The sequence below is a fragment of the Triturus cristatus genome, chromosome 9, assembly GCF_964204655.1.
Source record: "Triturus cristatus chromosome 9, aTriCri1.1, whole genome shotgun sequence".
Taxonomy (NCBI): domain Eukaryota; kingdom Metazoa; phylum Chordata; class Amphibia; order Caudata; family Salamandridae; genus Triturus; species Triturus cristatus.
Genome location: NC_140592.1, coordinates 1,004,578,398 through 1,004,594,256, shown reverse-complemented (window position 1 = coordinate 1,004,594,256; position 15,859 = coordinate 1,004,578,398). Strand labels below are relative to the sequence as shown.

The window sequence follows — 15,859 nt, the reverse complement described above, 5'->3', positions numbered from 1 at the left end:
TATCTGATATAGTGGGAAGGCCGTTCCCTCGGACAGCACCACATTACCTGTAGGGTAGCACTCCAAATGTACCTAAAATGTGCTAACATTTATTGACCTCGCCAAGGCACTTGCCAAACAGCAAACTTTTATAGCCGGAAGACCTCACTGGGTCCCTCCTCACCTTGCTTGTGAGCTGGCTCCACGACTTAGAGGGGTGCATATGCAAAACTTGAAGCTCATGCACAATTCTCCAGTACCACTGCACGAACCCCACCACCACAGCATTAGGAGTTGCAAATGTACACCTTGGAGGCTAAATCTGATGAGATATTGCCCTGAGAACTCCTCCCCCCCACCTCCATGTCACACGAGCCCTCCCTTACCATAATATCTATCTCGACACTCTTGGTTCAGTTACTGAGACTCACTGGTGGCCTGCCACTGCACACTTTGTACACTCCCAGCGGAAGCTATCATTCTGGCATCGAGCTGGGAGAATAAGACACTCCTGAACACTTCCTACAGTGCAATGTTTTCTTTCTTCCTCCTCACATTTCCTCCTTACACAATGGATTGCCTACTCTTGGTTTGTCAGATTACTAAGATTTACGAATTCTAACACCTCAGTATTATTTTTCATGTAAACAGGGTGTTCTCTTATGTAAGATAAGTGCTAGAGAGGAACCTGTTGAGGTAAATGGTTAGAATTTAATTTTTTGGGGGTACCACGATTGAGGATCAGTACTGATTATTGGAGTATTGATATCTGCTCTACCAGCAGTGACACGGGCAATGCTGGAGCAATATAGCCTGTGCGGCTGCTGGTGAGGGAATCAAATAACCACGAAGAAAAAATAAAAAGATCCACAAGTGATAAAAAAAAAAAAAAGATTTCTTTGCACCAAGGATAAAATCACGAGCAGGCTTGATACAAGATGAAGAGAGAACCTGTCCAGGAGAGTGGGTGATTTTGGATGTTTTCACTTCCGGATCGGGCTTGGTGTACCGGACGTGGATTCACGGGCTCACGGCACGCCGTTAATAGAGAGAAAATTTGTTGATTTTAAGAATATAAGAAAAGGTACACGACTAATTTCCCATCAAAGTCGAAACAACGTTGGTACGGAAACATTTCATCAGCCCATACGATGAGTCAGACTACAAATAGCAGGCTCCGGCTCTAGCTGTTAGAATCAGGTCAAGGTTCCATTCTGACACTTGTCCATAAGAAATTGATTGGTCCTGAGGAGAACCTCATAAAGATAGAGGTTCGAAACGCGTCGACCAGTCGGTCCTTCGCACATCCTTTTTGAAAGCTCTGCCCTATATGCTTTTGTGGTTCTTTAACTGTATATGAAGAAAGAAAATGTTACAATACGCATAAAGTGTGGATAACAATTTTTGTTAAAAGGGAGAGGTGTCATAAGGACCGTTTTGTTTAGTGTATGTTAGTTTCTGGGATGAATGGATTGGCCAAGAATGCTTGATGATTGAATGTAAAAAACCTCTAGGGTATTTTCTAGTTTGTTGTCATTGTTTTTGAATATATTTGTATGTGTAATGTATGGTTTTTTGAAAATTATAATTGCTGTTCACACAAAAAAGAAAAATATGAAATAAACAAAAGTGTTTTTGAGTAACAGGCAATTCGTAAAGCCTTCCTTTCCTGTTTCACTTCATGATAGGTTTTTCTGTAAAGAGATTGTTGTCTAATAGGTCTCAGTTTGGACAAGATGTTTTGTTGGTTTAGTAAAAGATTCCAAATCACACTGATTCAATAACAAAGCTCCAGCTATGAAAAATAAATGATCCAGCTTTGACAAGAACCTCTTACACCAATTTAACTTGCTGGCAGCCACACACAGCGACTTCTCAAATTCATCGAGTCCCTAGGTTATGGCAACAACTTCATAAAGTAACAGGAACTGTAAAGCAAAGAAGCTGCTTTAACTGCTGGATGTGAGCATGCAGCGGGTAAGGGCTGGGATGACCCTACAGCTGAATCCAGGAAGAGGAAGTCTGCCAGAGCTTTCTAGCCGCTATAGATGGCTTACCGAGTGGCCACTCCATTCCACAACCTCCCCACTCACTACAGCATGCTTGAACAGGCCTCTCCAGCACAGTGAAGAACCAGTCCGGAGGATCGGACCCTTCCTTCAACACATCTGACATAGGCCAGAATCTGACTTTTACCCTTTTAAGAAGAATACATACCATACCATGCACGGTCTTCAGCAGTCTCACATTTGCTTTCAATATGCTATTTATCCTGAACGTCTGTCCCTACCTAAAATCATTTTTTTTTGCTGTTTTTGCCTACATCACATCTGCTAGAGCTCGACTCATGTATCCATCCTAGTTGAAGTAAAATAGGCACTTTCTATCTCTACTCCAGAGCATTTCTTTCCCTGGTATGCATCATATAGAGCTCTTGCCACAATGTTACTACATCGTCACTTACCCACTTGTATAACTTCTGGGTCATTCTTCAAAAGGGGTATCATTTAAAACAAGTAGGACTTTCTCTAACCTGAACCATCCAGAAAAGAGGACTTCAGGACAAGACAAACTACAGATATGGCCGCCAGTACTAAACGCAAAACTACACACGTTGTCATATAAGTGGTGTGTACATTGGTAACACAATCTTTCAGATATTGTATTCTTAAATTTGACCTAACATAAATCACTAAGAAGGGCCACTGGAATTATGGGATTCTGCCGCTAAATTCTTTTCTGCATAATTATGAATGTACTGCACATGCCCCATAATCCAAACTATGTTGCACAATTCAAAGACTTCATAATATAAAAAAAAGCTCTTTTCTAGCTCAAATCAAAAGTTTAAAAAACAGCACATTTGAGGCACGTGCAGTGACAAAAGTTTAACTGGGTACTTTTCACTTGATTGCTACAGTCAGGTGTAAAACTATTGCTAATGTGGTGTAACTTGTGCTTAGACAGTATTAATCTGTGTTAAAATTAACGAAGAATAGCAAAATAATAGTGCCACATTATGCTGCATAATCTGCGCTTTCTTGTCTGACAATGTATCAATGCTGCAGTATAATTTAGTATTTTATAGCTGCATAATTCCAACTAACAGCCACTGACGCTTACCAGCTCTCTGAAGCGGATGGAAACGGATGCCCCTGAATGACAAGTGCTTGTGCTAGCACAAGATTCCTTTCAGGTCCTTAACCGACAAACCGCAGGTGGGTCTCAACATAACTGAGTCAAAAACAAACCAGAGAAGAACAAGTTTCTTACCTTCGGTAATGCTCTTTATGGCAAATACTCTATCTAACCGCAGACTCCTCTTCTTATCCATTAGGTATCACTCTGGATCTGGAGAATTTTTCCATAAGTGCTCATGAACCCCAACAACTGGTGTTGTGTGGTTCAACGCTAACTTTATTTCGCCCCAGAAGTAAAAGAGCAGAGCCACATGTAAGAGTTATCCCTGTGAGCGGACATCAGGATGTCTCTACCCTATCCACACCAAGAGCATAAAACAAGTATTAGGGACAGTGTGCTGATCAGTAACTTGGGATCTTTTTAAATATTAAAAAGAGGCTACACCACAGGACAGAGGTTGTGGCCAGTAAGGAATCTATGGTTCGAGAGGGTATCCACCATAAAAAGATACTGAAGCTAAGTAACTTGGATACTTCTAACCACAGATTCCTCACCTTAAACTACAATATCTTTATCTCCCAAAGAAGGAGGATCTCTAGAGTGGACTCAACCAAATGGACAAAGTTTCCTTTTCTCCAGACCTGGCTGTTAAGGAAGTAATGTTTTATGATGGTATGTACCACTGTCCATGCTGCAGCTTATCAGATTATCAAAAACAGCACCACTTCAGGAAACAAAGTGGTAGCGACCTTGGCCCCGGGTGGATTGAGCTTCTTGACCTTTTGGGGGCTAATTTTTACCCCGTGCTTCGTAGATCTTGCTGTATAAGTCTGTCACCTTAACAGTGTCCTCTTAGGCACAATCTTCTCTTTATTTGTTCCGAAAAACCTCACAAAAAAGCTTATTGTCCTCTCAATAATCCTTGGTACGACCAATGTACAACCCTAAAGCCAGTATGGGGTCCAACCAATGTAGCCTCTACTCTTCTGGGAGCTGAGGGGGAGAAAAGAAGGCCAGGAGAGTGACAGACTGCCCCATGTTAAAGGAAGACACAACCTTAGTCAAAAAAAGAACCTGAAACCTCAGCACCAAGTTGATTGGAAAGTGGGTAGTAAAGCATGGTTGCACTCATGTGATATAAAAAACATTGACAATTTTAAGAGTCAAGAGATGTCGCAAGCGAATATGCAAAGGCTCGAAGGGCATACTTTAGAGAGGAATGTTGAGACCAAGTTGCATCACTGGATGGGAAGGCTGTCGTTAGGCAAGCCTCCTAGAGTAGCCCCTAAATTTGAGGAACTGATGGTGAAAATTGCTCTATAGCCCCAAGGAATGAGTTGCGACCCTACTCTCCTTAAAGTGTTCGAAAGCGGAGTTCAAAGAGGCGAGACCCATGAAAGGGCATGTCCATCAGTGAAGCCAGCATATCGCCAGAAAATCTGGTCTACCGCATCCAGGTGTGTCTGTGTAGCACGGCACTGGTATCAACTGCCCTAACAATGCAATCCAAAGTATCCGAGCCTGGAAGGGTAAGGGCTTTTGCTGCGTCCTGCCTATCATTAATTGTGCGAGCCAAGTAGGCCCTAATAGCCTGCTGGAATGAAGGCAAGAGCTGACTGACTATATCACAGAAGACATGCACAGCACCTTATCAGACTGCGGGTATGGACCTCAGTGCCAGGGTGGAGGAAGAAAAAACGTGCTTGCCTAAATTATCAACCCTTCCATACTCTCTACCCGGGAAACTAGTCAGAAATTACTCAGGATTCACTTAACTGCAGACTATATATTGAGATTGTCTAGAATAGGGTGTTGTGCTTGGAGCAAGTCACCCCCTTCATCTTCACCATCATCATCCATTTTCTGGAGTACATTCCGTTCTGGCACGGGAACAGAGTTTTAATCAAAAAGAAAATGGAGCCTCTTCTAATAACTGAACTGTAGTAGAGGCAACTAGTAGTCATGCAGCCCGATTCTAATTCGATACAACACTGGTCAAGCTCAGGCCGACTTAGTTTCATGGTCCTACATAGGTGTCGGGTCATCAATTGGTGCCTGTTGTATCAATATCGGCACGAAGGACCAGGGTGGATCCCAAGCCAGAGTTGTAGTCTATACCAGATTAGGAACATAGTTGTTTGAAGTCATTGGAAGACAGATAAACGTCGGAGAGGAGCGCTGCAGCATGGAAAGAAAGGAAGGAACTAACATCAGTGCACAGGAGCAGCAGTTCTATGCAGGCACAGGAGCATTGCTATAAAAATTCTCTATCTAGTGTGGCGCCTGGGATATAACTCTAAGGTCAGAAATACGCAGTTAAAAGCATCCATGAGAATAAGCGAATATAATTTAATGTAATGTTGGAACCCGTGGAAGGATTTATCCTACTTAATCATAACAGCAATCCAATATAACTGCTCGTAAAAGTAATCTGAAGTTATTTACTCTGACATTTGTTTTAGTCCTTAGATAAAATAAATACACGAGGGGGGCATATGTCATCGGTTCATTTTACCTTTACTCTTCTTTTCAATTACTGTACAAAAGAAAACTATTAAAATAGTAAATGCTGATAATCCTTCTCAAAGCAATTAAAAGTAAACCGTTATTGTAGTGTATGCGAGTTGCAAATTGGAGGCAACAAAAAAGGAGACTGCTACTATTTTCTCCTGATAATTATTGCACAAGGAATTATTGCACATAGGCCATCATTTTTGTTTTTTATTAGGTTTGCCTCCCTTCGTCGTTTAGATGCATCTCAGGTTGTGTCAACTTATAACACTCCTCAGGACAAACACAGAATTATAATATAACCATACAATTTTAGATTTAGTGTTCCTTAACCTACAGAACTATAGTATTCAAACAAACCCCGCTCATCTTTATGTGCAGCAAGCAATATTTTTTTTCCACAGACCTAGTTGGTCTGACCTACGCACGTTTTTTTTTAAAATCACAATGCAACCCCCTGCATCTCACATGGCTGTACATTTATCACCCTTGTTCACAATAAACTACCCTCACGGTGGAATAGGGACCAATTCATTACATATCTCTTCAACTACTATGTCCTATTGTAGCCAATAGTTAATACAAATTAGTAATACAACACTGCATATAATATCCCATATAGTATGTATAGCAGCGAAAACGAAGGAATTGACACGAGCCTTCCAAAAGCAGTCGTTCCTGGATGCTTTCTGTGTTGAAGCATATAAATGTTTCCTAGTTTGGCCCAAATAGGAAAATTGCAAAAATGTTCTTTAGTTTCATCAATTACATTACATTCAAAAAGGACCCATACAGAAGTGGTCATTTGAAAACATCTCTAGTTTTCCTGTTTTTTAGTTTCCCTAGGGTCATCTTATTTCTAAAAATTCTATAGAGGTTTTTTCAATGTGGAATGTACGCAATAAAGAAGAGAGAAACTGATATTTAACAGCCAATCTAAACTTAAAGCCAGCAAGATGGAAAGATTAATTGTTGTAGTTTATCACCGGTCACTGCACTGGTGAGAATGTCTACCGGTGTCGTTATCACACACCATTGCACTGTTCAAATGAAACCACGTATAGATGCCATGGGTGTCAAATGAAAACATCATGCACAAGGCCAAAAAGACTAAGCAAAGTCACATGACTCAACAAAAAGGAAACCTAATATTCAAAAACCCACAATAATGACATAGCCCCCAATAAATGAATAAACTAACAGCTATTAAATCCGATTATACAGTAGTGACATCAAGCAAGTACAAAAATAGCACCAAATCTCCTTAAGATAATTCGTGGACTTCAACCTAGCTCACCCCACAGCACAGAAAGTGTCTTTCAGGCAGTTTTTCCAAGTGCTGCGACCGGGAAGTAATAGAAAACGACCTCCCCTTTACATATTACAGAGGGAAAAACCAAGAAAGCCATATCCAGTTTTCCCAGCTAATACACAACTGATGGAGCCCATCACCCCTCAGTAACTATCCAAGAGAAGTTATCCAACACTGCTCTACAGTGCCCCAAAGGATGTTTTAAGGGGGTGCCTTAAGCTAAGATGGTGACGCCCACCACTGCCCGGCTTGGAGAGTGTCCACAGTTTCCCCTTGAACACTATAGCACCTTCCTCTAGCATCCATTTTGCCACACCAGAGGTCACTAGAGGGGGTGCATCACTGATGCAAAAAAAAAAAAGGAGTCAAGATTTAACACGAAGAACTGGAAGAAGCCCGAGATGATGGGCAGAACATGCAAGGCTGAAATCAAGCTATGCGAGCCTGCAGCTCACCTCAGGAGCATACAAAGGTGGGAGAAGTGTGGCTCAATGGTTAGAGCGGCAGACCCTGATGCAGAGGTCTGGCCCGGGACCAGGGTTCAATTCCCGCCTCAGCGGCTCTTTGATTCAATTTCCCTGTACCTGATAATTCTCGCCTCGGTGCCTATTCTAATCATGGGTCCCACTCTGCAACTCTGGGCAATAGCTTGCTTAATCCCCACAGCGCTAGGATGCCTGGCTTCACCTTGGGGGTGCCCAGGAGTGGACATCTCACAGGAAAACCAGGAAGGGTTCCACAGCGGAATGAATACAGCGCTACGAGACCCCTGGGTAGAAGTGTGCTATATAAGTACAAACACATTTACATTTACAGCAGTAGTAGTGAAGTGATTATCATTATTTCAAAGTCTGGCACAGAAAGGCCTACACCGTCCCAGTAACTAAAAGACACAATATTCACCCCACAACAAGGTGACCACCTAGCTAATTTCAACTGAATGAGGTGATATCCCGTATCACCAACATGATTCACAGTGATGTACAGAGTGCCCCTCCACCCTGTAGTTACTGCTCTTCTTCTTAGCCTTGTCTTTTCGTCCACAGCTGAGTTAAAGGGAATCTTGTTTAGCTTTTGCTGTAGGTGCATGTAGAAATTAGGCTAGGTTGGGAGCTTGTACCGGTTTCCTTTAACACTACTAGGCACTATGAGCACCACGTTCTGAAAAAATAGACGCCTGGCAAAGAATTGTAATTTAATATGCAAGTGAAGCAGTCTCAAAACTGAAGCTTTCCGATCTTTTCAATGGTAGTACTTAGCACGGCAGATCTCGGTTACAGTCAGACTCCACTCACTACCAACGAGCATTTCCACTCTCTATTCTTGTCACTTTGTAATGCATATACTTTAAACTTGTTAAGCTGTCTCGGGTTCTCAAGGCTTGTGGTAGATGGAATGTCTCGATACTCCAGAGTGGGTCATAGTAGGGGATGAAAAAAAGCTCAACAGCAATTGAGAAGTCAAGAACTTTCAGATACAGTACAACTATTACACTTAATGAACGGCGTCCAGTCGAATAATCATTTTTTTCTTTTTTTTACATAAAATGGGGTTTAGTACACATGTAGAACAGTCAACACTAGAAAGAATGATACACAGAAATGCTTGGGTTATACAACTCCAGAAATCTAAATCTAAAAATAGATTTGTTCAATATGGACAGCTACCCAGAACTTTGATAAGACTTTGATTTTCTCTGGGATACATGATAGCTAAGCGTGACATTGCTCAATTGTGGGGATCCCAGAGGCCCCCGGCGGTGTTGGCCTGGAAAGAACATATGGATTGGTGTATGTTTCGTGAAAAGGTAGTGTATGTGGCGAGGGGTAAGCCTGGGGCGTGGGTGAAAATCTGGGGCCCCTGGAACGCCTATCGCGGGGGTATTTGTGAGCCGCCACTGCTACCGGCCGCCTCACCAGCTCCGTCCCCCTAGCCGACCCCCTCCCCTAGCCGCGGGCATGTGGTTCCCCTGTCCTTGATCTATTCCCATTCCCCTCTTCAGAGTTTGGCTGCTGGTTGGGATCCCCCACTTAAGGAGCACGTGCCGTCACTTTGGATTGCGGGTTGCCTTGCGGGTGTGGTTTTTTGTGTTGTTCTGTTTTGAAAAAAAGGAAACCGTATTGTGGGCTTGGAGTTATGTGGCCTGCGCCATTGATATCTCCTGATTTACCGATCTGCACCGCCAAGAGACTTTTACTGTAGATATGTCATATGCTTCTGCCACTCTAGCGGCCGGCCGGATGGTTGTAGGCCCATACCTGTAACCTTTTTTAACATGTAATAAACGGTTTCAAAAAAAAAAAAAAAAAAAAAAAAAGGACTGATTTTCTCCTGTTTCCAGACTACTGCCAAACCGAGACACATAGGAGGCTACTGGAATCTTTAAGCACAGGACAGAAACACTATAGATGGCTTGTTGTTGGGCATATCTTTGGGGAAAGCCACTGAGGCGGACAGCTGGTTCTTAAAAATGCAATATTGTGTGCACGCCTACAGGATATGAATTTACCAAACCCTAACGAATGGTCCAAAGAGCTTTACAAATAGGAAACTAACAAAGGTAACATGGAGGGGGGCATTCCCATCTTATGTTACAGTGACTGTTTATGCCGTTGTGGAGTGTGGAGACAGAGCCATATTGAACACAAAGAAGCTTTGGGAAAGCCAATTGGCCTCACCTGTACGAGATCTATTGGCTTCGTCAATGTTTTCTTTAGCCAAGATGCACAACTTTTGTACAAAAAGGTTACATTATATAATTACATAATTCAAAATATAATATTAAAATAAGACTGTATGATAACTTTCGTATGGTATATAGTATGGATGGTATCGTATGTATGGTATGTTCTGTCGATAGTATGGTATGGCCCGTCATTGCACGGTCTGGCCTGTCTTTTATTGTATGGTATGATAGGTTTACCATGGATACGTTATAGTATGGTATGCCCCAGTAATGGGGCATTAAACAGATTTTTCATTAGAGAGCGAGGGAATTCGATGGAACCTCTATTGCCTCCAGGTAGTCACTCTTAACTATGGGCGGTGTAGGGGCTAAACCAAAAACCTAAATCCTTCTCTAGTGAGATCACAAATGTTGAGTTCACGGTAATAAAAACAGGCAGTCAGAAAAGTGGGCCGGAGGTTCCACATTCCAGCCATGCGAATAGGTCTGTAAAAGGCAATGCATTCTTAGATTGACAGAAAGGGAGAGTTGTAACAAAAAGCAGACAAACGGCAGACGTCCACATGTCGTCAGCAGTACAAAGTCAACAAACGTATTGTTGGCTTGATGCTATTGCCTGCTGTACAACATCTATCAATATGAGCACTTGTGTTGAACAATAACAGTTATATTGCAGAATTGTTGAGAGCCTCCTGTCACAAACTAATTTTCCTGGTTAGGTTGTAGACAAAAGAGCAACAAAGTGCTCGAAATTATGTTTAGAAACATCCACACGTTTGGTTAAGCTAGCTGTTCAAAAGACAGTGCATCAAGAAACTCTCATTGCAAGCAATAATCATCCAATAGTCTAAATGTCATGAGCAAGTAACTGCACACCTTTCATTCTGAAGATTATTTCAATCAACCCCAGGGCACCCTTACAACAGGCTGGGAGTGCAAAGGTAAGAGCATACACACCTAGGGCTTAACTCTAGGGTGGAGTGGGAGCCTAAATAGTAGAATATGGTGACCTTGTGCTGTGGTGAGAAATCCAACAAGAAAGAGAGAAAGAGGGAAAACCTTGTATCAGTCTTGAAAGCAATACGGCAAGTGTGAGAGGTCAACATCTTTTGAAGGAAGGCGCTCGGTCTGAAGCTAATGTCCTAAAGGTTTACTGGCCCTATCACAACCCTGGGAAACAGGCAATAACTCCACCTACTTTCATGTGAGGAATCTGCATCTCAAGTATTCTACACTGAATGAGAATACCTTGTCTGCAGGTGTAGAGGGTGCATGGAATGAGACATGGATATCTGTCACTGCCAGGGAAGCTCCAGAGAAGAGGGGTGGTGGGACCAGCAGACAAGGACAGATATGCTCCTTCTGCTAGCTCTCGACCCATTGTGAAACAAAAAACTGGACGTCTTGCAGCAAACTGAGGATACAACCAACTGGCTGAAAGTTACAAAGTAGGAAGAGAAAAAAAGTAAAACTGTGACAAAGGGAGACAACAGGGATGAAAAAGAACCTGCAAGAGTAAGATACAGAGGCAGGAAGGGTAGGGTCGAGGAAGAAAGGCATGTAGTGGAATCAAGACTAGGTAGCTATGTTTTCAACAAACGAGTATTCAGGAGTGGGAAAAAAGTTGGCCCTAAAACCCACGACTAATGCGCAAGGAAAAAAAATACTTATTAACAACTAAAAGCTAATTCTTCCAATGACCTTAACCACCGACACACACTTTGGGTGGTTTAGTCACGATTTAGTCTCAGAAGTATTATTCGCAGGAAACGGTATGTCTTAAAGCTATACTCGGTTTTGCATCTTAGCAGTAGTTATGATAGGTTTGCTGGTTTTACCGACGCCACTCTCTTGTTGATAATGCGCACTTCCGACGCATTCCTTGATTACGTGATATGAACTTGCTGCATTAACCTTGACCCTTCGTACTTTACGTGGGTTTTTATATATTTATCAACGAGCACCTTTAAACACATTAACCTTTAAGGTTTTCCGTATAGTTTACCGTTTTGATACAAGGATTACGGGTCAGATATTACTTGTGGTAAGAATAATTTTCCCCTAGTAATGACGTGCACCGGTATCCTTCTTATAGGTCCTGATTCATTGGATTACTTAACCTCGTATACCTATTTCGAGTAGTGACACCTGCACTTTTCCCGCGCAGCCGGGACGGAATTACAACCGGCGGAGAGGTGAGCCGGTAGTTTTCACATCATTACTGTGGTTTCATAGACTGCGAATATGTGTATTCATGTATTTTACTAAGGTCTATACCTTTCTTTTGTGACTCTAGATCCTTTGCTTGTTCACGTTTCGCCTGATGGTAAGACTCAGTTTTCCACATTTGAAGTTCCCCTCAATATGATCGGATTGTGCTCACATTTTAGTTTGCCTATCTACTCCTACTCTATGGTTTTTCCCATGTCCTCCTTTCTCTCATTTCCTCTACTTAGTTGATCACACGTGAACCATATGCACCGTCTAGAACTTACCTCTTAATGATGAAACGTTAGTAATTTACGGTTTCTTAATGTTATCTGTGTTCATGTTTTAATAAGAGCCTAAGAATTTTTTGGCAAATCGTGATCCTTCCTATATTTAGATTTGTTTCTCCCTGCACTATGTGAATACATTTTTCAGGTGTTCCTATTTATACGTCTCCATTGAGAATTAGCAGTTTTTTTAGACCTTGCCTCTGCACTTTTTTTAACATCTGTCACTGTCTTGACTTTACTGGCACAGTTAGGAACTGTTATGCTTTATCCTTCATGTCACAGATCTGCACTTTCATGAGATTTAATCTGGATTTTTCTGAATTTACGTTTTAGTTGGGTGCTTGCTGTCAATCACGGTGTCTGACGCCTATCACGCTACTTATTATGTAAGATATATTGTAACTGTTAGTGTCTACAATGTATCCTTATGTGTTTTTGTAGCCCTGAAGAAGTTGTGGGTTTACACCCGGACGAAACACGTGTTGGCTGGGCAACGGAATCATATTAAACCAAGAAAGACAAAATCTGTTGGACTTTTGTAATTGTGTCTACACTGTTGTTCTTTCCACTACTTTCTGTATTGAGACAGTATTATTTAATAACGTGTGCATAGGCATCCTATGTTCTCTTATGTTTAGACTCCGGTCTACTGGAGGGGTTTAGGGTTTGCTTTCCCCTCATCCTATCTGCACCGTTCCACTCTTTAGCCCCATACTTCTACGTACACACTGTGGGCGCCATCGCATACCGCAAAACTTAAAACCCTGCGTTATAAATTATGTCTTAAAGAAATGTTTCAAACAAAAGCATTTTACTCCGGAACAAATAGTATAACATCATCGGTCTGATTTGGACCGTGAAGATCAGAGCAGCTGAATGTTGGACATTCCCTAGATTTACCAGAGAGATAATTAACTTGTTTCTGCACTGCCACTGGTGATTGGCAGGAAGGTGTCTGGGCCCAGCAATGCTGCAAGGCCTCGGGGCAGCAGGATTACTTTGTTCTGCTGTGATCTAGGGGCTACGACAATAGGAGACTGTTGCAGCACTGACCAGGAACTCGGACAGCATTATGCCTTGGTCCGATACAGGGGTATTTAAAGTAGGAATCCGTGGTCCTACCCTGCAAGAGGCGCACAGACCAACTCCTTTGACCTTCACAGTACCATGGGGCACGGCTATTACAATATCTAAGCAAAAACCAAAGGAAATGATGGACGGAGTGTTGAACATTGCAAGCACTCACCCCCAGTCAACTGATCTGGGTTTAATTCATCACCGTTCTTTAGCCCACTCTGCCACCCCAGTTCAGACATGGCCATATGCAAATCAGTCTGACCCTGTGCCTCACGGGAACAGTCCAGCCCGAACTGCCAAGCCATGTCTTCCCTGGACCGGAAACAAGCTTCCTGGGACCGGTTTCTCGCATTTCAGCCGTCTTCAGCCAGGCTTGCTTGAATCCAGTGGCAAAGTGAGCAAGGGACTCACGTCTGAGCATACCCTGCCAACTTATGGCGAACAAAGCAAAAACCAAAGGAAATGATGGACGGAGTGTTGAACACTGCAAGCACTCACCCACAGTCAACTGATCTGGCTGAAGACGGCTGAAATGCCAGAAACCTGTCCTAGGAAGCTTGTTTCTGGTCCAGGGAAGGCATGGCTTGGCAGTTCGGGCTGGACTGTTCCCATGAGGCACAGGGTCAGACTGATTTGCATATGGCCATGTCTGAACTGGGGTGGCAGAGTGGGCTAAAGAACGGTGATGGATCAAACCCAGATCTGTTGACTGGGTGTGAGTGTTTGATTGGTTCTGATGCTCCGTCCATCACCACCCCCTTTTGTACCGCTTTATTACAATATCTAGGCCCAATGTCAACCCAAGGACATTACCAGCACTAGAGGCTCGGACAGGAAGATTTCTGGGTCTCACTGTCTTAAGGACTCCGACTGCACGGTTTCTTGGTAACTCATTATTGCAATGAAATAGATGCATTGGCCATGCACTAGAGCGGATCCAACGTGATTCTATGGCAGCCCAGGAACGTTATGCAATACTTGCTTTCGTTTTAATCTAACAAGTCTTTCACCAGACAGAACACCTTCTCTGGCAGGGGTTACCTTCTGCTCTTCTCTCTCGGTGGCATTATGACACATTTCAATCTTCCATGCTCTCATGAAGTCCCTTAGGTAGCCAAAGAGAGTCAGGATGCCGTAGCCCATGTATGTGAGCACAGCCACCAGCATCGGCGTCTCTTCATAGTTTTCCACGAATGGTCTCTTGTACATGCGGACTTTTTCCGGAACATGATGGACCTAGAGGAGAGAGGGAAAAAAGAAGAATAAAGCATGACCCACGAGGATATTTTGTTCTTCGTCATGTGAAAATACTAAGGTCATGTCACCATTATAAATAACGAACAACTAGGGAAAAACAGCACTTTTTGAGATTATGACAGGAACCTCAAAATTACCATTTACCCATATGAGCTATAAAAGTACTAACCTATTCCACAGTTGTAGAATTAAAAAAATAGATTAAAATCCATATGAAAAAGGTATGATGCCCATCGTACTATGGCATATTTTTTTTCCTTCAGAACCATAGAGGGAAGCATTAAACAAGGATAAACAAACTATTGTCCTAATCTGTCTGTGCACAATAATCAGCCTTTGAAGCCTGCACCAATTCTGTAATACCAGACAAAAAATGTAATTAAAATCCGATAAGATGGAGTCAGCTGCTCACATACTTTCTGGCGTCAAACGATATGGTGGTTAATTTTTCCCATGGCACACCTTTGAACTGTTTCAACACTGGTCAGATTTTTCTCCAGGGACCATCAACTTATGCAACAGAATATGTACTAGACAGATTTTTTAAACCAGACTAAACTGTCTCTGGCTAAATAGAGAGGATACTTAAAATGTTACGTATTCATTGGTGGGAAAAACCCTAACAGTTTAATCATTTTTGGGAATGGACAAACATTTATTACGCTGGGGCAGGGCGCTGAATGAAAAGGTTACAGAACTCTGCTAAGAGGTGACAGGCAAGTGGTGGTTCTTCAGGTGTGAATAAAGACCTCTATTGTAACTGTAACCTCAGAAAAACATGCTGGTTTGTAAATGGAGGTTGAAAGCAACTTACAGCGTGAAAATTAAACCTAATAAAAAAAAAAAAATAATCAAATTAAATTGTTGGGATCAGAAGACCTTGTATGTGAAGCCCTGAAGAGGTCTTCGTGATGAAACGCATTGGCTACATTTGCATTGAAGAGAAATCCTTTTTAAGAAGACAGAAATATATGAATAAAGACATTTCTACATAACTAATCAATGGAGTCTTTGCGTCGTGTTGAATAATGAATTGAATTAAATTGTATAATTTGTACTTCAAAATTTTGTACTGGATCACAGAAGATTTATAATCTGTACAAGGAAAAGATAGGATTTATTCAAAGGGAGGGGAAAGGGGTGGGCTCTCACGGTCCTTGCAACATTATGAACTATATTGTAACTTTGTTACCCACGAAGTGATAAGTGTGATAGTTAATTGCCTCAGCCTCTTTATGTAAATGTCCGTAAAAATCCTACTTCTAGTGACTTTGTTCATCCGAAGGATGTTAAAAAAGCAACTAAAACCATTATCAGCGTCAAAAAGAGAAAAATACAATATTGAGCTGTATCACAAGATTCACCAAAGATCGTAAAAAACTGCCGGCTCCACACTTT

The 15,859-nt window shown here is 42.1% G+C and overlaps 1 protein-coding gene across 1 annotated transcript in view; it reads right to left on the bottom strand.

The window, feature by feature from the left end:
• The window catches only part of SPTLC2 (serine palmitoyltransferase long chain base subunit 2), a 384,930-nt gene that overhangs the window by 266,179 nt on the left and 102,892 nt on the right, over positions 1-15,859 (bottom strand). The window contains exon 2 of the mRNA XM_085626636.1: positions 14,246-14,440. Coding sequence (XP_085482762.1) covers positions 14,246-14,440 — 195 coding nt within the window. The remainder of the gene's footprint in view (positions 1-14,245; positions 14,441-15,859) is intronic.